Below are 27,464 nucleotides of genomic sequence, written 5' to 3'. Positions count from 1 at the left end.
TCGCTGAGTTCGTCCAGCGCCGTCATGACGTGGACGACGGAGGCGCCGAAGTCGGGGATCTCTTCGTCAGGGTAGCGATTAAAGCAAAATTCTACATCGAAACTCTCGCGTAACTCGTGTTTCTTGAAGTCGCCACCCAGCCTGAGTAAAGTGAACGATAATTTATTAGGCCGAGGCACGGCTCTAAGGGGCATAAAAAATCTAATGCATCTACTACTGTATATATGCGCAAATTATCGTAAAATTCCCGTTGTTAAAAAGAAACTTATAGTGTCGTACATCGTCAGTTTACATAAGTACAAAAACTCGTTGGCATCCGGGCAGTACAAAAACTCGTTGAGGACTTTAGAGCCGTAGGGCTGGAGGTAAACCAGGGGAAGTGTGAACTGATCGTACTGAACCATTCGAGAGAGGAAGAGCTCGAGACTGGGGAGATGTTTGGGGGGGTGTTGCCAACACTAAAAGTTGTTCCCGCCCATAAGTCACTTTTACTGGGTGCCCCACTCCACGAGGAGGGCGTCTCCGCCGTTATCCGGGAGAAGCGGGAGGGCTTGGAGCTGTCTCTTATACANGTTTACATAAGTGTAATACGCGTATATTGTCTATATTCAGTAGTGGGCACCGTTCCGCTATTCCGCTAACCGTTAATTAGAGAAGCTAACTTTTTCCTTATCGGATTACCTTTTCATCTAACTTTGTAAACAATTAGCGGACCAATTAGTTTCCGCTAACTTTAGTTCCGCTAACTGGCGGTCCGATAAAAATGTTTAAAAATCTCTTCTGATTGAAAATTCAGGTGTTAATATTTAATGCTAGGTATCGTTAGCCGTGTGCCACAGTGATGGCTGACTACGTCAACATATGTACGTCAGCCAATCACGTCTTGTGTTACCGCTACATAATGTAGTAGCACAAGGCGTGATTGGTTGACGCAGCATCGAGAGGCTGATGTCATCAAGAGCAGAGAGGCTGATGTTCATCAAGGGCAGAGAGGCTGATGTTCATCAAGGGCAGAGAGGCTGATGTTCATCAAGGGCAGAGAGGCTGATGTTCATCAAGAGCAGAGAGGCTGATGTTCATCAAGGGCAGAGAGGCTTATGTTCATCAAGGGCAACAATCATCACCTCTAAGGGATAAAGGGCAAGGCTGAGCAAGAGCAGTTTGTAACCTTGAATTTACTTGCGTGTTTTTATTTCTCTATATTTTATATTCTTTTAATACTTTTTTACTCGTTTAATGAACTGTATGTTGAATGTCAACTACTGCTTAATTTCATTTGTTCATTTAATCATTATTAATTTAATCACGTACATCTTGATCATCATCTGATCTTGGCATGCTACACTACACCTTTTTGGAAAGCTCCTTGCCAATGCTGCAACATATTAAAAGTTCAGCTCTGTAGTTCTGTTTTTCAGACTTTCAGAGCCCCCAAAAATTAAGACGATGCTAAATTGATATACTAAAAGTTAGCGGTTAGCGGTAAATTCAGTTAAATTTTTCGGCAATTCATCGGTTTAGCGTTATAAAAGCTAACTTTTCGGTTAGCGGTTAACGGTTATCGAAAGATAACTTTTCGGTTAGCTGTGCCTACCATGTTACAAGATCATTTACATACTCACGTTTCTTGGTCTACGGCAACGTATCCTTGACCGTCCAGTCTATTGTACTTTTCCTTCACTGCCAGGGGCAGTTCAAAGAACTTGCCAGTGCTGCTGAACGCTTTCTCGATCTAGAATAAAATAATTTAATTAATGAATAAAAATGTTTACCTACAACATGGGGCTTCTAACTATCTACTTTTCTCCAATTAATCAATCTCAAGAAACGCTAGGTAATCTTCGTTAGAAGCTAGGGTTGTTGTTAGGGGAACGTTTCTCAAGTACAAATGAAATGGAATTCAAATCATGGTTTAATGTTTAATAAAAAACAGACTTTTAACAAGGAAATGTCGGTATTCAACGCTAGTTATACAATGGCGCTTCTTGTTTATTTATTTTCACCAAGTATATCAGGTTTAGATGAAAAGTTGAATCTTCACAAAACCTTACCAAAATTACCTTGTACCAGTAGATTATTTCTATTGAAATAAAACTCGTGTTATATCGAACAAACTGTTGAAATTTATTATCTAATTACGTCATTAATGTTTATACGCTTATCGTTTGTCTCGTGTTAGGAGACATAGTCGAAGCTCATTACATCAATCGTGATTATTATTACCTTAACCTTAACTCTGTGAAGACTTCCTGCGGCTCAAACCGTATTACTACTTGTGTTCAATCTTTCTTATCTATACCCTAATTTGAGTTTGTGCGAGTGTGTTCTCATTTTGTTTTGTTCCATATAAATGCACGTTTTAACTTCTGTGTTCGCTGGTTCAAGATCTTACTGTGCTGGCGTCACGCCAGTGGTTCAAACCCGTAGGGTTATTGGCTCCTTGGAGCGTCGGAGTTCAACCGATATATGTCACTAGCCGTAATGCTGTGAATTAACTTGCATGCTTGCATGCGTTTGTCTCTCTTAACATAACATAACATAGTGATCTCGGCGCTGAAGTGTAGGCCTGATGTGGCCTGTCGCCGATTCTTTTTCTTTTCGTGCCTTGTTCACAGAAGGTCTAAAATCTTGTCATTTGACCGGACCTTTTCATGACTGACGATAGTTTGAAGTAGCTGCTATAGACTTCCACCGGGTTCGATAAGGAGCTAGGCATTTCAAATCTGAACATATATTTTTCCATAGCTTTATCTAGTCTGTTCTTGACCGCGTTCATACTTGGAGCGCCAACGATGTCATCGGGGAGGCTGTTCCACATGTCGGTGATTCGAAGCGAGAAGAAATTTTGTCGCGTGGAGAAGTTGCAGCGCAGTTTTTTTAGCTTATAGCCGTGGCCCCTGGTGTTGGTTCTTGTTTCAAATTCTAGTAATCCTTCGGGGACCTTGTATAGACCATGAGTATACTTGTATACTTCAATGAGGTCCCCGCGCAGACGTCGATAACTGAGGCTTGGAAGCTTCATAATCTTCAATCTTTCTTCATAGGACTTGCCCTTCAAGCCTGGAATTATCCTTGTTGCACGTTTTTGAACATTCTCTAATAAATTTCTGTCCTTTTCAAATCTCGGTGACCACACAACGTTTCCAAACTCTAGATTCGGGCGCACGACAGCAACAAACAACTGCTTCATCGCTTCTGCATCTAGGAACTCGTATGAGCGTCTGATTAGTCCAAGAAGTTTGTTGGATGTGTTAGCTTGCGTTTCAACATGCTTAGAAAATTTCAGCTCCCTGTCGACATAAACTCCGAGATATTTTTCCCCATTAGACTGTTCAATCATTACTCTCTCGTTGTAACCATGTCTTCTCATACTGTAATCTTGCTGTTCATTGTTCTTCCCGAAGTGAAGTACTTTACACTTGTCAGCATTAAACCGCAGTTGCCACGTATCAGCCCAGTTAACTAAGCTGTCAAGATCATCTTGCAATTGCGCTTTATTTGACGCATCCTTCACTGTATTATAAACTTTTGTGTCGTCGGCATACATGGAGCACACGCTGGATACTACTTCTGGCAGATCATTTATAAAAGCAACGAACAAAATAGGCCCAAGAACGCTTCCTTCCTTCTTTCTTTAAGTACGAGCAAACACTCCTTATACTGTTTTCACTATTTTCTTTCTTATAGTTCTCTACATGAGAACTCTTGTCTAATATAGGATTCCTTAACGGAAACAAATAGGTTAGTTATTTTGATTATTTTGAAAGTGTTATCATTATTTTGATTTTACTTGAATCATACTGAAATCCATTACGTTACGACTTGAATTTGTTGTTTATAGGCTTAAACTGTTTATCTGTTTCATTCAGATAAGAATCCAATAATCGCCTCTACTTCTTCTTGGTCTTCTACCCTGCCGCGTCTGTTTATTTGAGCTGCTGCTTATCCTTAATTATTGTTACGTTCTGTTGCCATCGGTAATATGGTGAGAATTGGAGAAAGGGAGAGAGACGCTCAAACTTGAAACAGTGACTCATTCATTTGAATATCAAATATTATGCTCTCAACTTTTAATGTTCGAACTAAAATTTACATATGCGTATTCTACTGCAGTGCGTTCCACATCGAGCTTATCGTCTCCTCCTGGCTTCGTTCTGCGAACCACTCATTTTGCGGACCCACTTCAATAAAAGATTCAACGCTTTCTTTGTTCTTTAATTTCCACTTGCATCTAAATACCAATAAAACCAAAATGAAATATTTCTATGCTGTTAACAAATGAACTTGTAGCATTTATAGTCTGTTTCATTTCACTACTTTCTTTACTGTCAACTCTAGCATAATTTTATGTTATCAAAGATTTTAATGTGATTTTATGGTACATAAATTATTTGGTGATTATATATGATAATAACTCAGATAGTGGGAGGCAACGTATTCATGAATAATTTTTACAGTTTAGTGATTTTTACTAACGAGGAAGATATGAAAGTAAAAATGATAAAAATCCCTTCATTATTAGTTCACCTACGTTATCGAATACCCGTTATATCGGTATGGACTATGACTCATTATAATTGCGTACTTTCAGGGTAATTTATATATCACGATATAGTATAGGTCGTGCGGTAAGGGAATTGGATTAAATTTTATTATTTATGTTATAGATTTATACTGAATATGTGTAGTTGATTTATAATTAATTCAGTATTAGTATTGAAAGAACGTTTTAGAAGTACAGTAATCGAAGTCAGAGATAGCGGGTAGGAAAGAAATAGCGGTATGAACGTAGCCTTGGGGCTGTGTCACGTGTCTTGTTAAAAGGAGCTCAGTGAAAGGAAGATTGTTAAATGCCCGTTTACCAAGTCCAGGAAAAAGAACATGAACAATATCTCTCATGTGGGATTAATGTTCTTTATGGGAATTATGAGTAATAAAATATTTTAATGTGACCGTTCTTTGTTCAGCACAGAACCTGCAGTGGGCTACCACTATCCCACGATTCGATTATGAGCTATGCTATCAATATAACACGGCGTTATTTGATAGGTTCTATATGATAAGTTGTTTCTGAACCCAAACTGAAAGATAACCCGGCAGGTCAGCAAGGTTCAGCAGATAAGCGCTGGTGTAGTGGTTGACTCGACAGGGTTAACCACTTCAATTAATAGTGTCCACGATTAATGCGGTGGTTAATAGTTTAGTGGTTAATGGTTCCCACGTATAATGTAGTGGTTAATGTTAAAGGTTGTTAAAATTTCCAAAGCTTTATACGTGGAAACCTTATTGCATGCTTAACCCATGTTTCTCTGAATAATAGTAGCACGGCTGTCACGATGATACGAATCCTCTAAATATTTTGTGACGATATCTACTTCAGGTGGAGTATATACGTACAGTGGCAGGCAAAAGTATTGGATACATTACAGTTTTCTTTATATCTCAAGTTAAAGTGCAAGATTTTACCTAATATTTGGTCATTATATTGCTAGTGGTACTAGAAAAATTATATAGAATGGATAGTGAAAAGCAGTGTTTAGATTTTTTCAACAAATAGAGACATTAACCCACTCAGAAGTACTGGGTACATGTTCAAATAATATGCGTTTAAAAATTACTTTTTAAAGACAACACTTCTGAACAATCCAATATCTTGGATGTTACACATGTACAATGAATTTCTAATTTTATTTTCAAATATTTAAAAGAAAAATTATTTTTCAAAATTTTTTTATGATATCAAAATTTTGTAAATTTTCAAAATTATTTATTCTGTCAATTGATTCATGCATTGTCTCTGACTTTGCAATTGTGCAAAATTTCAGATCAATTGTACAGTTCAATTGTGTCATATATGGATTTTAAGATTTGTAGCAGACGAAATTATTTTTTAATTTCTTTTAATAATGAAAAAAAATGTTTTTTTTTAATTTATAAAATTATTTATTCTGTCAATTGAATCATGCATTGTCTCCAACTTTACGCAAGTGTGCCAAATTTCAGATCGATTGGACAGGTAGAAGTGTGTTAAATATCGATTATAAGATTTCTAGCAGACAGACAGACAGACAAACAAGCAAGAAGTGAAGTTAAAGAGGAGTCTTGTAAGAAAGTTACTGAGCTTATTACTATAATCTTAAACTGAACACAAACGATTTCTTCTAGTTAACGCGATCAAACAAGAGGAAACTTAAATATATTGTACCCTAGAATAAATAAAAATTACTATAGTCTTGAACTGAAAACAAGCAATTTCTGCTTGTGAACACGATCAAACGATAGGAGACTTGAATATAATATACCTTAGAATATATAAAAGATACTGAGCTTATTACTATAATCCTAAACTGAACATAAGCGATATTTTCTAGTTAACGCGATCAAACAATAGGAGACTTATATATAATATACCCTAGTATAAATACAAATTACTGGGCATATTACTAAAGTCTTGAACTGAACACAGGCAATTTCTGCTTGTGAACGCGATCAGACGATAGGAGACTTATATATATTATAACTTAGAATATAATAATATACGTTTAAAAATTACTTTTTAAAGACAACACTTCAAAAGAATCCAGTGTCTACAATCTTACAGATGTACAATGAATTTGTCATTTAATTTTCAAATATTAAAAAAATTAATTTTCAAATTTTTTAATATATAATTTTTTTTTAATATATAAATTTCTTCAAAGTTATTTATTCTATTAATTGATTCATACATTGCCTCTGACTTCACACAAGTGTGCAAAATTTCAGATCTATACCCTAGAATAAATAAAAAATTACTGGGCATATTACTATAGTCTTGAACTGAACACAAGCAATTTCTGCTTGTGAACACGGTCAATCGATAGGAGACTTAAATATATTATACCTTATATTATAAAAATGTTTCTGAGCTTATTACTATAATCCTAAACTGAACACAAACAATATCTTCTAATTAACGCTATCAAACGATAGGAAACTTAAATATATTATACCCTAGAATAAATAAAAAAGTTACCGGGAATATTACTATAGTCTTGAACTGAACACAAAAAATTTCTGCTTGTGAACACGATCAAACGCTTGCAGATTTAAATATATTATACCTTAGAATATAATAATATACGTTTAAAAATTACATTTAAAGACAACACTTATAAAGAATCCAGTGTCTCCAATGTTAAAGATGTACAATGAATTTCTCATTTCATTTTCGAATATTGAAAAAATTAATTTTTTAAAAAATTATTTATTCTATCAATTTATTCATGCATTGTCTGCGATTTCACACATGTGGGCAAAATTTTAGATCAATAGGACAGGTAAAAGTTGGTCAAGTATGTTATAAGATTTGTATGTGACAAAATTATTTTTCAAATTTTTTAATATCGAAAAAAAATTATTTTTATAATAATTTATTTTGTCATTTGATTCTTGCATTGTCTCCAACTTTACGCAAGTGTGCAAAATTTCAGATCGATAGGATAAGTAGAAGTGTGTTAAATTTCGATTATAAGATTAGCAGCAGACAGACAGACAGACAAACAAACAAGAAGTGAAGTTAAAGAGAAGTGTTGTAAAATGAACAAAAATAACTTTTTTTAGAGTACTCAGATTTGCTTTTCACTTCAAACATTCTACTAATCTCATAATCTCAAATCGGACAAAATCCTGGTCCGACGAAACAAAAATTGAACACTTCATAAGGAATTCGATCGAACCTTGACATATGACCAGTACTATTTAGAGCTCTGCTGATTGTGTCCTTTTCTACATCAATCCAACATTCTTCCAGGTCGCTTTTAATTTCACCACGAGCAACAAACGGGTTCTTGTGTACCTTTCTGCTAATCCACCCTGCATTACCGTCTGCTAGATTCCTCAGACAACCAGGTCTTGGAAGACTTGCAATAACATGCTTTAATGATATCATCGGGATGATTGCTTCGTGATATTTCCAACTGTACTCAATGATAGATCAGACTCCTTGGATATTATTCGACACCCCTTCCGTTTCTTGTGTCAATCTATAGATCTTTTGACGCAAAGCGGTCGCCAACTCTCGAGTTTTAGCCATTTTAAATTAAATTTGAAATATGAAGCTGAATAATATCTTCACCGGAACACAAAATCTCGTAAACAATAGCAAACTGATCTGATTGGCCAATTAGATAACGATATGAAATTAGTGTAACACCTAAAGTGAAAAGCTTATTTTGAGTACCTTAAAAAAAGTTATTTTCGTTCATTTTTGATCATGTACCCAATACTTTTGAGTGGGTTAATTTCTCTATTTGTTGAAAAAACCTAAACACTGCTTTTTATCACTATCCATTCTATATAATGTTTCTAGTGCCATTAGAAATAATGTATACTGACCAAATATTAGGTAAAATCTTGCACTTTAACTTGAGATATAAAGAAAACTGTAATGTATCCTTTACTTTTGCGCGTGTCATTGTCTATGAGATTATCCGCGAAACTGATATTCGAGGTTACCGAATTTCAGTTTCCAAAATTTAATATAGACACTGAAACTATCTACCTGGTCCCACACTTTTATTCCCTAATGGTAATGTTAAGTAATGTTTACCATTTTCGGTTGTATTTATTTTGAAAAATATGTCTTTAAAAATTACTTTTTAAAGACAACACTTCTGAACAATCCAGTGTCTTGGATGTTACACATGTACCATGAATTTCTAATTTTATTTTCAAGTATTAAAAAAACTATTTTTCAAAAAATTTTTAAGATATCAAAATTTTGTAAATTTTCAAAATTATTTATTCTGTCAATTGATTCATGCATTGTCTCTGACTTTATGCAATTGTGCAAAATTTCAGATCAATTGGACAGGTCAAATTGTGTCATATATGGATTATAAGATTTGTATCAGACAAAATTATTTTTTAATTTTTTTAATAATGACAAAAAGTTTTTTTTTAATTTATAAAATTATTTATTCTGTCAATTGATTCGTGCATTGTCTCCAACTTTACGCAAGTGTGCCAAATTTCAGATCGACTGGACAGGTAGTAGTGTGTTAAATATTGATTATAAGATTTGTAGCAGACAGTCAGACAGACAGACAGACAAACAAACAAACAAGAAGTGAAGTTAAAGAGAAGTGTTGTAAAAATAGGATTAATTTACCAGACTTTCTGGTATCCCGTGGCCGGTGATGTACACAAAGCCGATGTTGGAACAAGCATCTGTCAGCTGCCGACCAATGCGCTGCAAATCAACCGCTGGAATTTCAGCGTCAGTAGTTTTTCCTGGTAATAAATGAACGAAATTTTTCTTCAATGAACATTTAATCGTTTTATCATTATTTTAGCTCGTAGTTATTCAATACTATTCGTCGTTATGAAATACTTATAAATTTAAATTGAGAGAAACTATCCAACAAATCCATGCATATCTATGCGTATGCCAGTGCGAGACTTTATGAATGAAATTAGAATTTTCCACTGAACTCGAATTTCGGGAAAGGGTATTTAATCCTATTGTTAAAGTAAAAACCTAGAAATCACAAGAAAAAATATTTATTTGCAGATATTTGCTAAGAAACTAACCAATTGTAGCGATATCCACAACAGGGATGATTCTGCAGTCTTCTTCTGCCATTATTAACCCGCCTACAAATTGTTTAAGTGCCTACGAATAATTATTGTTAAAGATGGGGCGAAAAACATATTATTTTAATCACCTTCAACCATTATATTTGCTTATCGTAAATTATGAACCTTTTACGCCAACCTATCGTGAAACTAACCCACAATTCTGTCTGTTAAGTGTATATTTAATTCAAGATTTCAATTAGAATTTGTCATTGTTCAATGCCACAATTTTGCACTAAAACTTTCCTAAAGAAGAATAAACTACTCTGAAACACTGGAAATTTACTTAGGGGATGTCCCCATCGCAAAGGGATGTCCCCATAAGTAAAAAAATACATGTTCACATCAACAATTTCAAGATTCGGATTCGAATTAAATATAATGATTTGCGTACCCCGCAAGGGATCGAATGCTGGAGCCACCATCGATCATAACTATCAACACAGCATCTCTTGGAGATGATAAAAGGCACTACGCGATTACCGCAATCAAATATATTGAATCTCGTACTAATAAAACTAAAATTATTCTGGCAAGTGCAAATGACTTCGACAATAGTGTGAGAAAATTAACAATTAAAAGTAATATTTTTTGAATAAACGTTATGAAAAGAATTTAAGCACCGCAGTCAAACTCCAATCATCGAGAGTGTCAGCTGAACCCAGGATCGTCACTGAAGTCGTGGCCTCTCGCTGCCGCATATGAAGCTTATCAAACCAAGCACTACGCCGCACAGGGCTACGTTATCAGTCTTTGAGGAACGAACGTTGGGGCAACGACTGTGACTAGTGGAAGGTGACCGTCTGCGACTACTATGGAATATCTTCGCTGAAACGCGGAGACTTGGACGAAATTTTTTTTTTGAAAAAACATGAAATGTTCACTGTTATATAATAATTATATTATAATATAACCAATTATAACCGTTTTGGTGTAAATGATGCCCCAAACATTAGAAATTTTTCCTATATAATGAAATTCATTTTTACAACAATTTACCAAAAGTAAATTTAATAAAAGTATAGATGGACTAATTACAAGAATAGATATATAGTTCATTTATAGAGTTCACAAATATTTAGCACCGATTCGTTAAACAATGCGAAGTAACGTCACAAAACTAGCGAAATAGCTAATGAAAACAAGCGACATAAATAAGGTCATGAGTTGTTTATAAAAATAACATCCATGCACTAAATGCAAGGAATATTTTTAATTTACAATAACTGAAGATAAAAATGCTATGAAAATTTCGATTACGGAGTACAGTGGAATAGATACGTCAGCAGATAAATATGGCAATATTGCGCAAAACGTCGTGGCTCACGTCATCTTGAAACGACATCGTGAATGACATTTAAAAGTTTACTCTAAATATCGTTCATCGTACTAGCAACGAAAACAATGTAACAGCATTTCAAAAAAGCTATTGCAATTTTACTTTGTTAAAATTTATGACAATCTTGTTCCGTTATAAAATATCATTTGATAATGCCCAAGATAAACAATACATTCAAAATCGGCCGCCACAGAAGCAAAGAAATAATAATAGAAATAATAAATGTAACACACATTTTTTACTGAAAGCCAATTTGGAGAGAGTCGCTAAAAGTGTCCTTAAAAATATCCTCAAATTTAATGCAATAACCATTTAAATGAAAAAAACATTTAGGTGTTCAGTTCATCATGGCAATTTTGATACCAAACTGCATAGTTTGTCGTCTATCTTTATGCCAATCAGTGAAAATTATACCAGCACTAAAGAGACAGGAACATCCCCTCCATCACACATCTCAAGCATCAATTATTGATTCCTCTTATACTAAATATACAGACCAATAGTGTTTCAAACTTTTGGTAAATGCGATAACCTGCGACCTTTCATTTCAAATTACAAAGGTAGAGGGTTCTATTGTTGACTCGCATCCGTCAAGTGAAGAGAAATGTCGTCTAAATAGTTTTTCCTTCATTTTCATCGGAAATTTCTCAATTACATAAAATGTAATTTAATTATTCGAAATAATTTTTCGTTTCCGGCCTTGTCGGATCGAATTTTCAATACTGGATTGATTCCTTGTATCTTTTATTCAGCCAGTCTTCCGCATTGACGGGTGGCAGGCCGCCTTTGCCGTCCAGAGGCTCGACCATGACGTCATCGTCGGGGTGGACGAAGTAGGCGATGGAGCGACGCGGCAGCTTCTGCAGGTGCTCAGTCGCCGGCATCATCACGCGGTGCTCCTGTCGCAGTTATATGGTAATCGAAAAAAAAAATATCGGAGGAACAATAGGAAAAAGTACTTTGCTTCATTACACCAGTCATTCATTATGCTCAGGAAGCAAACGTCCAAGGTATATAAGAATAGTGATATAGGTAAGTTACGGGAAAAGTTGATCTTAGCAACAGTGAAACGCAATTCTTGCTTGAATGACTTCAACGCTAACTAAACTAGAATTTAATTAAAAACTGACACATGGCAATTTCCTCGGGTGTTGCTAATTCTATCCAGTTACGTCATTCACAATGAACTTCATTCTTAGGAATGCGTATATTCCTGCAATTTTGACTATTTAACAGTAGATGTCCCAGATATACCCAAGAGATCACTAAGTGGAGACGATAAAACTAGGCTCATTCCTTACATCGCCTAAGCTAATATACTAAACTTAGCAGTGGGCAAATTCTATCTGATGAATAATTTCGTGCAAGTAGGCCATTATGATTCTATTTAAAATGTAAGTATCTGGCTTCCTTGATGTGCACATACGGCATCATTCTCTGGTGATTCTTGTCTTCTTCTAGATCAATGCAAGTATGACGGAACGCGAATTTTGTGAAATATTTTTTTAACCGTAGTATTGTCTGGACTTGGAAGATTCAACTTCACTAAAGAATTCGAGTTTTTATATTATAAATTGCGTTTGAATACCACTTAATAATGCGTGAAAATATTCATTTTATGACTAGGATTTGGAATCTCGTTTAACTGTGATATTATTTTGTTTATTCATAAGATTTGGTTATCAGCGTCTTGGGACGAGACTTAATGACTTGTAGCTACATCGTGATTGGTTGAGTCAGCTGGTAGCCTCGAGCGGGTGCACGTTTATTCCCCTCGGTGGTCTTGGACGATGGAGAGCTCAGTCTCCTCAGACTCAGATGGAGAGCTCAGCTTGTCCATTTTGTTGCGCTGTAAACTAGGTATTATTGTGAGGTCACTTTAGTTGAGTTATCCATTGCAGGCGAATTGTGTGTGCTCAGTGGAACTGGGTGGGGGTCCGGTCGTCTTGACTCTAATGGAGAGAGCCAGATCTGAGCTTCCGAGACCCACCCTTAGTTCTGGAGATATCACGGGAAGGACTAATTTTTTGCGCTGGTGGACATCTTGGCTAGTTTTAGTTGCTGGTAGCGCTCTAGCACGGATTGTTCCGGTGCCGAGCAACTCTCGTGTTGTGGGGGCTAATAACTTCCACACTCGAGTATATATATCAGCGTTCTGTTGCAGCATCTGCCGTACCGTTTGAGCTTCTCGTTTCGCGGGAATTAATACCTTCCACGCTCGGGAGTAATCTGAATTTGGCACTGTCTTAATGCTCGTACCCTCGGTCATTGCAGCTGGTTGTTAGCATTGTGATTCAGCTCATACCTGTAACCTTGCTGTTCATTTTTGTGTTTTTGGCAGTGTATTAGGGCTCGTACTCCTGATCATTACAACTTGTCAGCATTGTGGTGCAGTATGAACCTGTACCCTTGCTATCCGCTTTTGTGGTTCTCGACAATGTATAGGGACTCATCAACGTTGTATCCCTGAAGTTGATATTCTGTCGCCCGGAGCTTATGGACTTTTAGCGAATAATAAAATGTGTGCCCTTGTACAATAGAATTTGCGCATCGCCTGAAGGTCACCAATATACTTCGAAAAGTTCCTCCTGTTCATTCCTCCTCTCTCCAACGCAAGGGAATTTAGAGCCGGACCAAAGAGCGATACTTTAGTCCTTGTGTGTAAACCAATAAAGAAGTCACCACCAAGTCAGCACGCTACCCATAATTATTTCGACTTCGCGGCGGTGTTTCCGGTTGCACTAGGATGCAACCAAACTATTCATTACCGTGGCGATGAGTTGCTGTTGCTTGAGCTATGCTAGGATGCAACCAAACTCCTCATTACAGTGGCGTTGAGTTGGTGTCTGCTTGAGTTATGCAATGACGCAACCAAACTCCTCATAACAGTGGCGTTGAGTTGGTTTCTGCTTGAGTTATGCAATGACGCAACCAAACTATTTATTACCGTGGTGATGAGTTGGTTGTTGCTTGAGCTATGCAATGAAGCAACCAAACTATTCATAACCGTGGTAATGAGTTGGTTGTAGATTGAGCTATGCAAGGATGCAACCAAACTATTCATTACCGTGGCGATGAGTTGGTTGTTGCTTGAGCTATGCAAAGATGCAACCAAACTATTCATTACCGTGGCGATGAGTTGATTGTTGCTTGAGCTATGCAAGGATGCAACCAAACTATTCGTTACCGATGCGATGAGTTGGTTGTTGCTTGAGCTATGCAAGGATGCAACCAAACTATTCATTACCGTGGCGATGAGTTGGTTGTTGCTTGAGCTATGCAATGACGCAACCAAACTATTTATTACCGTGGTAATGAGTTGGTTGTTGTTTGAGCTATGCAAGGATGCAACCAAACTATTCATTACCGATGCGATGAGTTGGTTGTTGCTTGAGCTATGCAATGAAGCAACCAAACAATTCATTACCGTGCCGATGAGTTGGTTATTGCTTGAGCTATGCAAGGATGCAACCAAACTATTCATTACCGTGGCGATGAGTTGATTGTTGGTCCACCGTTGGAGTAGGTCGGCTACGTTCACCAGCACGGCGCTCTCGAGTGGAGGCGCTGGCACCCAAGCCCCGCTTCGGGTTTTTACCTATTAAATGATGAGTATGAATTTCAAAACAGGGTTGATTAGAGAGATAAAACTTATACGCACAGCATATTTTTTTCAAACTCTCTTCCATGGAGGGTGGCAGACGTACATGACCTCATCAAGGTTACCTTAAAGCAAAATTCTGCCTATATCTTAAACGCAAATGAACAAATATATCACTTTCATTCTTGCACGTCAGACTCTCAGTGTCTCGCAAGAGCAAAGCACCTCGAGGCCGCCGAGGCCGTCCTGCAGGAGGAGGGTGATGGTGCCGTAGTCTGTGTGGGCGCCGCATCGCATGGTGCCCTCAGGACGATGTGAGGGCACGGGCGGGTAGTAAAGGATCCTCATGAGGGTACGGTTGCCGGTAGGCTCCCTCTTTCTCGAGTGAGCTTTAACCAGGAAGTTGTTTTTCACACCTGCATCGAACGACAGTAAACGCAGTAGGGAAGGTTCAGTTTACGAATTGTCGAATACGATCGAAACTCGCCGAACTTGATGTTCAGCAATACAAATCAATACAGATGAGATCATAAAGTATATAGGTACTTAGAACCAAAGAAAATCCATGGCAGAAAATGTGTTTGTTTGTCTTGTGTGTAAGTTTTTTCTTACTGAAAAGTTATGCCTATGATTATATAATTCCACAATTCCGACAAACAAGCTTCCAAAATTTTCATTTTTTATCCTAATTATTGGGTCGAAACCTTTGTTACTAATAAATTCTTGAGCTTCTCGCCATTCTCAAAATTAATGAGATGACTCACAAAGGCCTGACTGGAGAGCCAGGATGAGTTTATCGCTGAGTTCGTCCAGCGCCGTCATGACGTGGACGACGGAGGCGCCGAAGTCGGGGATCTCTTCGTCAGGGTAGCGAGTAAAGCAAAATTCTACATCGAAACTCTCGCGCAACTCGTGTTTCTTGAAGTCGCCTCCCAGCCTGAGTAAAGGGAACGAAAATTCGTTACGCCGATGCACTATACTCTAAGAGACATAAAAAAATCCTACCTAATCTACGATTCGCAAATTATCGTCAAATTCCCACCGTTGATAAGAAACTTATAGTGTCGTAGATTGTCAGATTACATAAGCGTAACATATTCTATGTTTTACATGACCATTTACAATTCTCACTTTTGCCGGTCTACGGCAAGCTAACCTTGACCGTCCAGTCGGTCGTACTTTTCCTTCACTGCCAGGGGCAGTTCAAAGAACTTGCCGGTGCTGCTGAACGCTTTCTCGATCTAGAATAAAATAATTTAATTAATTGATAGAACGGTTCAGTTGAAAATGGGGCTTGCAATAATCTATTTTTCTTCAATCAATCCTTCTTAATAAACGCTAGGTATCTTTATTACCAGGGCCTCAATTCGAATGAAATTGAGTTCAAATCCAGGTTTTATGTCTAATCAAAAACCACACTCTAAACAAGAAAATGTACTCATTTAACGCTAGTTATACAATGGCGCTCTTGTTTATTTCTTTTCACCTAGTAAATTCAGGTTAAGAGAAGAAGTTGTATCATCACTAAACCTTATTCAAAATTACCTGGTACCAGTTGATTATTTATATTGAAATTAAACTAGTGTTTTATCGATCAAATCAAGCTGAAATATTTCTAAGCTGCTAATAAATTAACTTATAGCATTTATAGTCTATTACATTGCAATCCTTCATATTTACTGTCAACTCTTGCATAATTTATGTTAGCAAAGATCTTAATGCGATTTTATTATACATATACGTCGATGATAAATGTTAATCAATCAAATAGCGAGAGGCAACGTATTTCAAAAATAATTTCTACATTTTAGTGATTTGCAGTAACGATGAGGATATGAAAGTAAAAGTGGTAAAAATCACTTCATTATTAGTTCACCTACGTTATCGAATACTCGTTATATCGGTATGGATTACGGCGCATCATTATTGCATACTATCTGAATAATTTATATACCATGATATTGTACAGGTCGTGCTGCAGAGGAATTGGATTAAATTTTATAGTTTATGCATTAGGCTTATACTGAATATGAGTGGTTGATTTATAATTAATCAGTATTATAATTGAAAAAAAAAAAACGTTTTAGAAGTACAGTAATCGAGGTCAGAGATAGCGGGTAGGTAGGAAGTAGCAGAATGAACGTAGACTTGGGGCTGCGTCACGTGTCTCGTTAAAAGCAGCTCACTGAACAGAAGATGTTAAATGCCCGTTTTTCAAGTCCAGGAAAGAGAACATGAAAAGTATCTCTCATGAGGGATGAAAGTTCCTTATGTGAATTATGAGCAATAAAATATTTTAATGTGACCGTTGTTGTTTAGCCCAGTACCTGTGGGCTACCAATGGACATACAATGAATTTACCAGACTTTCTGGTATCCCGTGGCCGGTGATGTACACGAAGCCGATGTTGAGGCAAGCGTCTGTCAGCTGCCGACCAATGCGCTGCAAATCAACCGCTGGAATTTTAGCGTTAGTAGTTTTTCCTGATAACAAATGAACGAAATTTTTCTTTATTGAGCATTCATCGAATAGTTTTATCAATATTTTAGCTCGTAGGTATTCAATACTATTCGTCGTTATGAAATACTAACAAATTTAAATTGAGAGAAACTATCCATCAAATCCATGCCTATTTTTGCGTATGCCAGTGAGAGCCATAAAATTCAATTTACGAATGAAATGAGAATTTGCCACTGAACTCGACTTTCAGGAAACGGTGTTTAATCTAATAGTTAAAGTGAGAACCTACAAATCACAAGAAACGATATCTGTTTTCAAATACTGTATTTGTTAAGAAACTCACCAATTGTTGCAATATCCACAACAGGGATGATTCTGCAGTCTCCTTCTGCCATTATTAACCCGCCTATAAATTGTTCAAATGCTTACGAATAAATATTGGGACGAAGAATATATTATATCACTCACGCAATATCCTCAAACATAATTCGTTATCGTAAATTATGGGCCCTTCGTGCCAACCGTTTGTAAAACCAACCCACAATTCTAACTATTAGGAGCATATTTAATTCAAGATTTTATTTAAAATTTGTCATTGTTCAATGCGATAATTTTGCACTCAAACTTCCCTAATAGTCCAGGAAAAATAAGGTTTGACCCGGAACAAATTGCAAAAGAAATTATTTTTTCACCAATGCTTGAGAAGGGCCTTAGAAATAACATACTAAAAATCCTCTAAAATGCAAGTATTGGAAGGGTGTCATATTTACGATTTAAAAAAATGGCCGCCGAATGGCAATATAAGCCCAATAACATATTTTAAAAATATGACAGACAGTTATTTTTGTGACTGTATGGATGTTTTCATGTAGGAGGTATTCACTAATGATAACTAAAATTCATCCAAGGTGGTAGCAATCAAGTATTTGCAAAAACAGCCACCAATAAAGTGAAAAATTGTGATTATATAGGCATGTGGAATAATGCGTATGATATATACAGTGTGATGCAGGGTGAGTGTGTGTGTCTATATCATAAATGGTGTGTTAATTGTAGTAAGAGGGCAGCATTGTCTAGACCCTCTGGTGTAAGTTTTTAGAACATGACCAGCAAGAGAGGGTGGCCCAGTGGTTACAGTTCAGAGTACCAGGATTGGCGCGGGTTCGATCCCAGCTCTGTGCGCCAGTTTCTGGTCAGAATCGGCAAGGAGGCCAGGCGGTTAAGCACAGCAGAATTGTAGCAGTGTGTTGCGAGTTCGAGACCGCAAAATGTTGTGAATGTTCTGCGATGATAAGAATCGGCGACAGGCCTACGGCCTGATAAACGCTGAAACCGCTATTATTATTATTAAGAGAGCAGCCCTCTGATCAGACTTCAAGACAGGACACACCATATATTTTGTGATTATTACATCCTTATAGTCACTGTTACAGAATGTTTAGCTTGTACATAACTACATAAGCGTGGTAGAGGGTGATCACATCATGTCCTATAGGTAGCACCAAGATGGATGTTGCCCAATGTGCCCTTTGCAGCAGGCCTGTCCTAGAAGGTGAAGAATGTCCAACACTAACACCAAAGGGTTGTGAAGGTATCCAGAAAGCCAGTGAAAGAAGAAAAGTTGTAACACGAGTAGTGCCTGGACAAAAAGTACACATACAATGTCGCAAGGACCATTGTAGGTCATTCAGTATTGAAGCCCAGAACAGAAAAAGAGCAAATGAGTCTTCTGAAGACGGAGCACGCCAACTGAGATCTACTGGAACCGGCTTTGATTAAAAAAGTAACTGTATCTATTGCAGGACAGGGGACAGATATGGTGGTAAGAAGAAAGACTTAGTGCTGACACCTGTCAGGGAATACAGCGTTCAAAACTCAATCCTGGGGGTCTGAGAGAGAGAAGATGAGTGGGGTCTGAAGGTGAAATCCAGGGTACAGTTTGTGGCTGGAGAGATTGCACTAATCTTTCTGTACAAGGATGCTACCGGAGAGTCTCTGGACAAACTTCGATTCAAGAACTTTCACAGAGAAGTTGTTAGCAAAGCATTTGTAGACCTACAGTTGCTTCCATCTACATCAGCAGCTGTCCAGTTTCATAATCTGAGGACATTTTGCCAAGTGGATTGGCAAAGGTGGCTGGGCAACAGAATGAAACCTGATGAGTGGGGATGGGAAGTGAGAAATGGACAATGCATGCCTGTTCTCACAGATAGAGAACTTGCACCACCTGAGCTACTAGAAATGGTGAGATGCAATAGTTCAACACATTGTTCAACAAGGAGGTGTGCCTGTCGGAAAAGGGATGTGGAATGTTCACCAGCATGTGGCCAGTGCCATGGTGTGTGCAGTAACACAAGTCAAGTATTTGACAGTGATTCTAACTCTTCTGATGAGTGACCGCAAGACAGTAATGGTGGTGGTATAAGGGCGAATATGATACATAGGAGTGTTCAGCTGCATGTAGCCAATGCTGATACTCCTGATGGGTGACATCATTCTATTTTGATATATTGTATAGAATAAACACAGTTGGGTAACATGGGGCAGCGCCCCCCCTTTTTTATTTTGCACACTTGTGTGAAGTCAGAGGCAATGCATGAATCAATTAACAGAATAAATAATTTTGGAAAAATTATATATTAAAAAATTTATATATTAAAAAAAATTTAAAAACTAAATTTTTAATTTGAAAATTAAATGAGAAATTCGTTGTACATTTGTGAGATTGGAGACACTGGATTCTTTGGAAGTGTTGTCTTTAAAAATTAATTTTTAAACGCATATTATTTAATCTAAATTTTTGATGAAGTTTTAATTGATACGAGGTGGTTCTTTGTTATGTTTAAAGGTACAACTAATGAGGAATGTATGATGTGAATTAGACGCCAGTAGAGTTATTCAATTTTTAATGAAACACTATTTTATAAAAAGTGTCAAAATGGGCCCATTGCCCCACCCCTGGGGCAATGGGCCCATGGGCTTTGGGCAAGGCGCCCACCTTTGGTCCCTTTACCACAATTGCATATTATTCGTTCAAAATGATAAAACAACCCTTTACAGTTAATAAAATGTATAAAAAAGAATTTAAAAGACCACGTTTTTCATGTGGACTCAAAAGTAGAAAATAATTTTACGTCAGCTACTGATCTCTGTTTGCTTTCATTCTCTTGGTCTTTTGTATTTCAGTTAAAATATTTTACAACATCTAAAACAAAAAACGTGGGGCGAATATGTATTTAATTGTTTGGTGATGACTTGATATGATGAATATGATGGTTCATTGAACATTTGATAAGTGTATTGCTGATATATCTGATTTGAGCAAATTTTGTTATTTCCTGTTGGTATATTGATTTATCATGTTTCATCCACTATAGGTAGTTTGAAATGTGTATAAGTAATTCAAGCAAGTAAAGATATGAATCATGAATAACGCAAGTCAGGGTATGTGAAAATTTTAAAAGAATCAAATTTTGAGAATTTTAAATGAACGCGTGGACTATATCTAATCAATTTATGAGGCATATTAAGACATTTGAAAAGAAAATGCATTAAGTACGTATCTAAATAGTTCACCATTAAATAGCTCACTATCAAATCAAAGGTATATGGAGTAACGAATAGTGATAGAAAAATTCGAAATAGTGGTTGAATTCAAAATTGAAATTAAGGCATGCCTAAATGAAGATGCGTAGAAAAATGTAGAAAAAAACAAGGAGAAAATATTTCTATCTCATTCTTATAAAACAAGGAAGGAATTTACTTCCCTTTCTGATAGTGCAGATGATATAAAAATGATGAAATCGAAGAAAATTGTTCGATAAACATAAGTTACCGTGGAATGTCTAACTCTTAAAAAATAAATTATATTAAATACGACATCGATTATTCTTTGCACACAATTATTCTTCGGTCGTCCACATTTAAGGGAATGTGAAGCCTGAGCATGCAGTAAACACCCTCTGTCGTGTGCCGCTCAATCCAAGGCAAGAATTTGTTGACTCGCGTGTAGACTTAAATTATTAGTTTACTTCAAGTCCATCCCTGGAATTTGAAGCCTTTCTTCTGTGGTAGAAATACAATCAAAAATATGTGAACTAGTCTTCGTGGAAACAATTTTGTCCTGGATGAGCTTGTACAGGATATATTCGTAAGTTGAAGTACATTAGCAGATTAAATGTTTGTTATACTATATCATTCTTTGAAATATAATATAATATGATATAATAATATAATATAATACAGTATAATATAATTTAATATAATATACCGGTATTATGTTATCGCACCTGGCTATAACTTTGTGTGTTATCCAAGTAGACTAGAGGACCGCCAGAGTTGCCCTGGCAAGAGTCGAGCCCAGCGGCTCCAGCACACAACATCTTGCGCGTGATCTGAATCTGAGCAGCCGAGTAACCGGTTTTATTCATGCAATCCTTCCGGGACAACACCTGCAAAAAGAATGCATAAAATCAGTTGATCTACTTACTTAATATTTAATTGCGTTCGCTAGATTTTAATCGTTCTAATCCAGGTATTCAGGACCTTGTTAAACGCTGTTGAATTTTATGCTCGAAATAAAAATGTTTATTGCAAAAAATTTACATTTTCCAGTGTGAAATAGCGTTTTACCCTGGATATTAATTCAACCAGCATAAGGTCGAATTTAAATGATTTGAGCGATATAAAAACTATGGTCGCTGTATCGTTCCTTCACTTTAAATGGTTAAGCAATGGTTCCTTCACTTTAAATTCTAACAGAATTCACTATATGAATCAATATTAAAATCGTTAGCAGTAACACAAATTTAATTCACGCTTATTCGTAAATTAAATTTATTCAATCACAAGCGGAACCGCTTCATATCCCAAATCTAATCTTTCTTTCCGAATTTCATCCGCCACTTACGTACCGGAACTTGGACTTTCTGCAAGGTGCTGATGGTAGGTCCGTGAAACGTCGATGCGCCACAGCCTGTGACGACCGCTGAGACGTTCGCGTATTTCGATTTTGCTGAAGACGGCAAGCACACGGGCAACAGATTCGCGCTGATCTAAACACATGAGTGCACGTAAGATACTTTCTCATAGATTGATTCCGTCTGTCATCAGGTTACAATACAAATGAGCCTGGGTAGTGATTATTTTCTATTAGTTAAGCAAAAGTTTTAAAGAGATTGTAACGGAATTAACATTCAACAAAAATTTTTTATTTATTTACTGTGCTCTCTGGCTTTTGAGCCTTGCACAAAATACGAGGCATGTTTTTAGAGTAAATACTGTTTTTAAATTACGCCACCGCAACGAGGCGGCCACCGTTTTAGCGAATATGTGCCTTGTAGTTACGTCAATTGGGAAGCCACAGACGGCATTTCGGGATCATGCGACTAACTCTACATCTGTTTACGTAATTTTAAAATGACCCCAGCTACTCAGAATCAAGCCGAAATGCGTGCGTTTCTCTGTGAACAAGGCTTCAAATCAGTTCACATTCATCGCAAAATCAGCGAAGTGCTTGGTAAAAACATTATGAGTGATGGAATGGTGTGGAAGGGATTAAGGCCTTTAAAGATGGCTGCACAAAGATTCATGATGAGGAACGAAGTGGGCGACTTTCAGTCATTACCGATGATCTGATTCAAAGAGTGTACTGTAAAGTGAAACAGAACAGACGATTCAAGATTTCGTTCTTCGCTGAAAAATTTCTTGTTGTCTTGCTGAAGAATTTCTTGAAGTGTTCTTCACGAAATTGATTGTGTTCTTTACGAAGTGTTCATTACGAAATTGAAATTGAAGTGTTCTTTACGAAATACGGTTTCGGATCAGGCGGCGAGCTTCTTCGACGATGGCATACAGAAGCTGATCCCAACTCCCAAGACACGACATATGACTCGATATTAGTAGGATTTATTTAGAAGATTAAAGTAAGGTATGGTTTTTCATAGGAATGGATTATTTTTGAGAAAATTTACAGGTTGTTTCTTTATATCAAAACGTTACTAACTTGAAAAACATGCCTCGTTCGTCTAATTTACCAACTGGTTGTATATTGCTAAATGACTCACGTCCACTGTTTGGTTGAGATGTATGATGGCGATGTCGTTATTTTTGGTGGTATTGTCGTATGACTTGTGAATGTAAACTGCCTTCACGAACCTTTCCACAACACTTGTTTCCGACGGATCAGAGATATTGTGCGCTCTAAAATGTACCACCATGTTCGCGGCCGTCAGCGCCTGTAATCACACATCGTCAAATATCCGGTCAAATGACACGATTTTAGATCTTCTGTGAACAAGGCACGAAAAGATAAAGAATCGGCGACAGGCCACATCAGGCCTACACTTCAGCGCCGAGATCAATATGTTATGATCAATATGTCACTTGCGTCTATTGATTAAGTGAAGGTAATCAAGCGCTGTCTTTAATGCAATCAAAAGATCAAAGTTGTCACTGACCTAAAATTTTCAGCTATTAATTTTAACTCCTATCCCTAATACATGGCTTTCATATTAGTATTTCTATTTCATAACTCTTTTAGGCTTAATTTTTATCTCATCTTTCATTTGATACGTGCTTCTTTCAACATACCTTTCATTAATTATTTACACATAAAGTTTTCATTGCCTTCTCATTCAGATTTCTTATTAATGTCTTCGTAAACTTAAATGTATCATTCATGTTGGCTTGAATCGTTGATTCCAAGATAAACAAATGTAAATCTGATAACTCATTTCTAGGTCCTAGGTCTTTATCTCAACGTTATTAAATTATCAAGTCTATTATGATTCATTCCGATACTTTGTAATAATATCGTTGAAATAAACTTAGTAACCGTAGTATTCGATTGCTAACCTCGAAGCAGTGAGCAGCCGTGAGTATGTGCTGGTTGGTGATGAGCGAACCACCGCACATAAACTTTTTGGTAGCGGCGATGTAGAGCGCAGCTTGCCAAGGGAACTCGTTGACAAGTGTGTTATTGCCGCCGACGATGCGCGTCAACTTTTTTGCCGCACTTGCACGTGCTGTTGAACTGAGCATGTTCGCTCTCTACGTCTAAATCTAAGTCCATTTCTCCTGTGCACGGCAATTGAGAAATATATAAGGTCACTTTTGTTCTATCAGTAAAATTTGGATCAGAAAATCAATAATTTTTTTAATTTCTCGATTTTTCAAAAATGTCACTGCTTGCGCATGAAATGGCGTTCTGAAAAAAATTATTGTTAATCTTCGTCAAAAATTAGGGTATATTAGTTCTTCCTCTTTAAATACTAACTGATGATATTTTATGATAGTATTATAAAAGAAATCATTAACATTACAACTCTATAATCTTTCTTATCTACTAATTGTTTCTCTATAGGTTATATTCGTTTTCATCAATATTTTGTCGTTTCATTAAAGTATTAGAAAGAAAAAATCCTGATGGAACTAAAGACCCATGGCTTTCATTTAAATTCCTAGAAAATATTGTCTATAAGTGATACATTAATTAATTTGCGAGCTTACCGAAGTTTTGGACGGATAGAGCGGCAGGAGAGACACATGATATGAGAGCCCCCGCCATGACGGCTAGCATCCACCAGATGGCTTGTGACGACATCGAGTATAAGGGTTTTGTAGCCACGCATGAACTATGACGAACTGAAAGAAGGATTACACTGTGAGAAAGCTAATAAATATTTTTTGCAAAAATTTTGTAGCGACGCACGAACTATAACGAACTGTAATAAAAAGATTAGACCGTAAGAAAGCTATTACATATTTTTCTAAACCCCGACATGCTTATAACTAGATTTAGGATATGCGCTCGATACTATTAATTGCTGAAAATATTTACCGTAAATAAATTAAAACAATTTCTGTATTATTTTAGGTATAGACTGTGTAATATTCTGAACGAACTGTACGCTTGGGAACAGAATTAATCTACGATATTGAAAAATGTAAATCATCTGAATAATGTCTATAAGTTATTATAGGTGAATTAACTTTGATTAACTGGATATCAAGTTAAGGTAAGAGGTAAAGGATGATCACGTATCATAAGTTTAGTATTTTTACTGGCAAATTGGGAATAACGGTTTTTATATAAACCACGTTAGGGATTTGTCGAGACAACGTGCTCATAAAAGTCAGATTTATAATCGCAAGGTAAAACATTGTTAACCGAAATGCACCTTGTGAGATAATAACGAATTTTAAAATAACATAGTTTAGATTCATTGCTTTTTAAACGTTTTACTACAACTCTTGCTTTTAGCCTTTGTAAACTCAGAGTATTTAAAAACTTCATTCACTAACAGACCGCATTTACAAGTGTATCTGAGATAACATCTCTAACTTTTCTGCCGTAGGTTTTCAATTGAAACTATTTTTCAATTGAACCAATAAATATTTCCCACTTGATAAACGAGTTCTGTGCCGAAAGTTTCTACTGTAGAAAACCTTAACCAACTCTACTAAAGAGCAGCACTCGAATGCCGTCTTCTACGTCGGGCAGACAGTAAATAAGCTTCCCTGCTCGTCAAATGCAGTCTCCAAAGCGACCGTGTTCACCTGATGAAATCTCTTTGTTCATTTCATCAACGCCACAGCTTCATACTAGGTAGCTGAAACCGAAATTTCACTCCATATGTACTGATCATTTTATACATGTTTAAATTCCTTAATGGAAGTATTGTGACTGAAATAATTGAATCAACTTCATTTCTGCATCGCGCTTGCTTGGACCTATTAGTTTGATTTAAGATAATTGTGCAATTTTTATTTTTCTTATTCCTACTTATATTAAAATAATTATGATTCTGAGTTAACAAATAAACATTCATGCATGAAATAATTATAAATACCAGTAATGAAATAAATTTCAAAGTAAGCCCTATCATATCATGTAATACTATAACATTCAGTTAAATATTTAAATAGAGACTAAGGCAAAAAACATTTTAATTGTCTTTACTAAAAGGTTTTAAAAGCCTTATAGAAACTCAATGTTTATTCAATGCAATGAGAGAAAGTGTAGAGTTGCAAGCTCTGCCTCACAATCGGCGCCGGGAAAGCGGGCATATGATCTCGAGAGAAAGTCTACTAGAAAGTCAACCTGCCACAGCAAGATCATATGATCGAGTGTCATGGCGGCAGAGCCAACGACCGCAAACTGTAGAATTTTCAGCAATCGCAAAGAACTTGCGATTGCTGAAAATAAAGATTGTGACAATAAGAAAACAAATTAGCGGAATATAATTCGAAATCTGTGCGGTCTTTTTGGAACTTGAATCGTCTTCGTTTACGTTGAATGCTGCCTTGCAAGGGTTCCCAGGAAGAACATTTTAAAAAGTGATAGGTATACTTCTTTAATAGGAATCTTTATTTCACAACTGCCTGCATCGCAAATGTTCTACATATTCTCGTTCGTGTTCCAGTTTTAAACGTATTAATTATTAATATTGAGCATGAGAATCATGTTTTCTCGTGATAACGAGTATCGCATGAAAATCATAATTATGTAATAATCTAAAAAACAGGAATTTGGACAACAAGCATGTCATATTGATTCAATTAATGCAAAATTCAATTAATTAATTTATTTCGAATGACACGTTCACTTGTAATTTTGCTTTTCGTTGGTGAAATTGCATAGATTTTTGCAAAAGCTTTACTAAATCTGGGGAAGACAAATAATCATTGGTCCAATAATGCTGTTCCGCAGTCAAAATAAGCATTTAAGATGCTTAGAGAAATTGAATAAGGATAAATCAGAGTTCTAGATCTATAATTTTAATTAATACAATCCATAATAATAATTAAAACAAATAAATATCATTAAAAGCACTGATTATAATTAAAAATAATAATTACAATTAAACCAATTTTCAATACTAACGATATTGAAAATGTGGTCATATTAGGACAAGTTTGTCCTAGCAGAAATATGATTTTTTTACGAAAGATAAAAAAATAACTTTATATCTGTAATTCTGTACAGGTAAACGATCATTAAAATTAAATGAAAACATTTTTCTCTGTGTTCCGTGTGGAGAAATTTCTGATAAAACGCGTTCGGTGATTTAAGCGAGGATGGTCTGTCCGGTCCACAGCTGTCCGGGTCTGTCAGGCCCACAGCTGTCTGGGTCTGTCAGGCCGACAGCTGTGTCGGTCTGTCCGGTCCACGGCTGTCCGGGCCTGTCCGGCCCACAGCTGTCCGGGTCTGCCCGGCCCACAGCTGTCCGGGTCTGTCCGGCCCACAGCTGTCCGGGTCTGTCTGGCCCACAGCTGTCCGGGTCTGTCCGGTCCACAGCTGTCCGGGTCTGTCCGGCCCACAAGGGGCCAACCTTGTGATAGTCGAGCTATGAACGCACATATCACACCGATGCACCGATGCTGTCTGCATGATTCAAATGAAGTTTGGCGAAAATATGTTGAAAGTAATCAAAGACCTGATAT

The 27,464-nt window shown here is 36.7% G+C and overlaps 3 protein-coding genes across 3 annotated transcripts; all 3 read right to left on the bottom strand.

The window, feature by feature from the left end:
- Positions 1 to 29: 29 nt before the first annotated feature.
- Positions 30 to 9,625, bottom strand: LOC125178724 (UPF0676 protein C1494.01-like; the record flags this gene model as incomplete). Its single annotated transcript, XM_047883178.1, has 5 exons — positions 9,574 to 9,625; positions 9,152 to 9,273; positions 1,623 to 1,732; positions 301 to 426; positions 30 to 183 (listed from the first exon to the last, which is right to left on the bottom strand). Coding segments are annotated over exons 1-5 (564 nt in total), but the record flags the coding sequence as incomplete, so codon positions are not given.
- Positions 9,626 to 11,673: 2,048 nt separating this feature from the next.
- On the bottom strand, positions 11,674 to 15,438 carry LOC108671928 (2-oxoglutarate-dependent dioxygenase htyE-like). Its single transcript, XM_047883177.1, has 4 exons — positions 15,323 to 15,438; positions 14,757 to 14,974; positions 14,445 to 14,555; positions 11,674 to 11,856 (listed from the first exon to the last, which is right to left on the bottom strand). Exons 1-4 carry the CDS (start codon positions 15,378 to 15,380, stop codon positions 11,674 to 11,676), a joined length of 570 nt encoding a protein of 189 aa, XP_047739133.1. The 5' UTR covers positions 15,381 to 15,438.
- LOC108671927 (plasma kallikrein) lies at positions 15,403 to 25,601 on the bottom strand. Its single transcript, XM_047883179.1, has 8 exons — positions 24,528 to 25,601; positions 23,874 to 24,225; positions 23,084 to 23,254; positions 21,932 to 22,072; positions 21,308 to 21,469; positions 16,920 to 17,000; positions 15,715 to 15,799; positions 15,403 to 15,495 (listed from the first exon to the last, which is right to left on the bottom strand). Exons 2-8 carry the CDS (start codon positions 24,057 to 24,059, stop codon positions 15,446 to 15,448), a joined length of 876 nt encoding a protein of 291 aa, XP_047739135.1. The 5' UTR covers positions 24,060 to 24,225; positions 24,528 to 25,601; the 3' UTR covers positions 15,403 to 15,445.
- Positions 25,602 to 27,464: the final 1,863 nt, after the last annotated feature.

Source organism: Hyalella azteca, unplaced genomic scaffold (assembly GCF_000764305.2).
Source record: "Hyalella azteca isolate HAZT.00-mixed unplaced genomic scaffold, Hazt_2.0.2 contig12203, whole genome shotgun sequence".
In the NCBI taxonomy this organism is placed as follows: Eukaryota; Metazoa; Arthropoda; class Malacostraca; order Amphipoda; family Hyalellidae; genus Hyalella; species Hyalella azteca.
The sequence above is the reverse complement of the archived record's forward strand: the minus strand, read 5'-3'. Positions and strand labels throughout refer to the sequence as shown.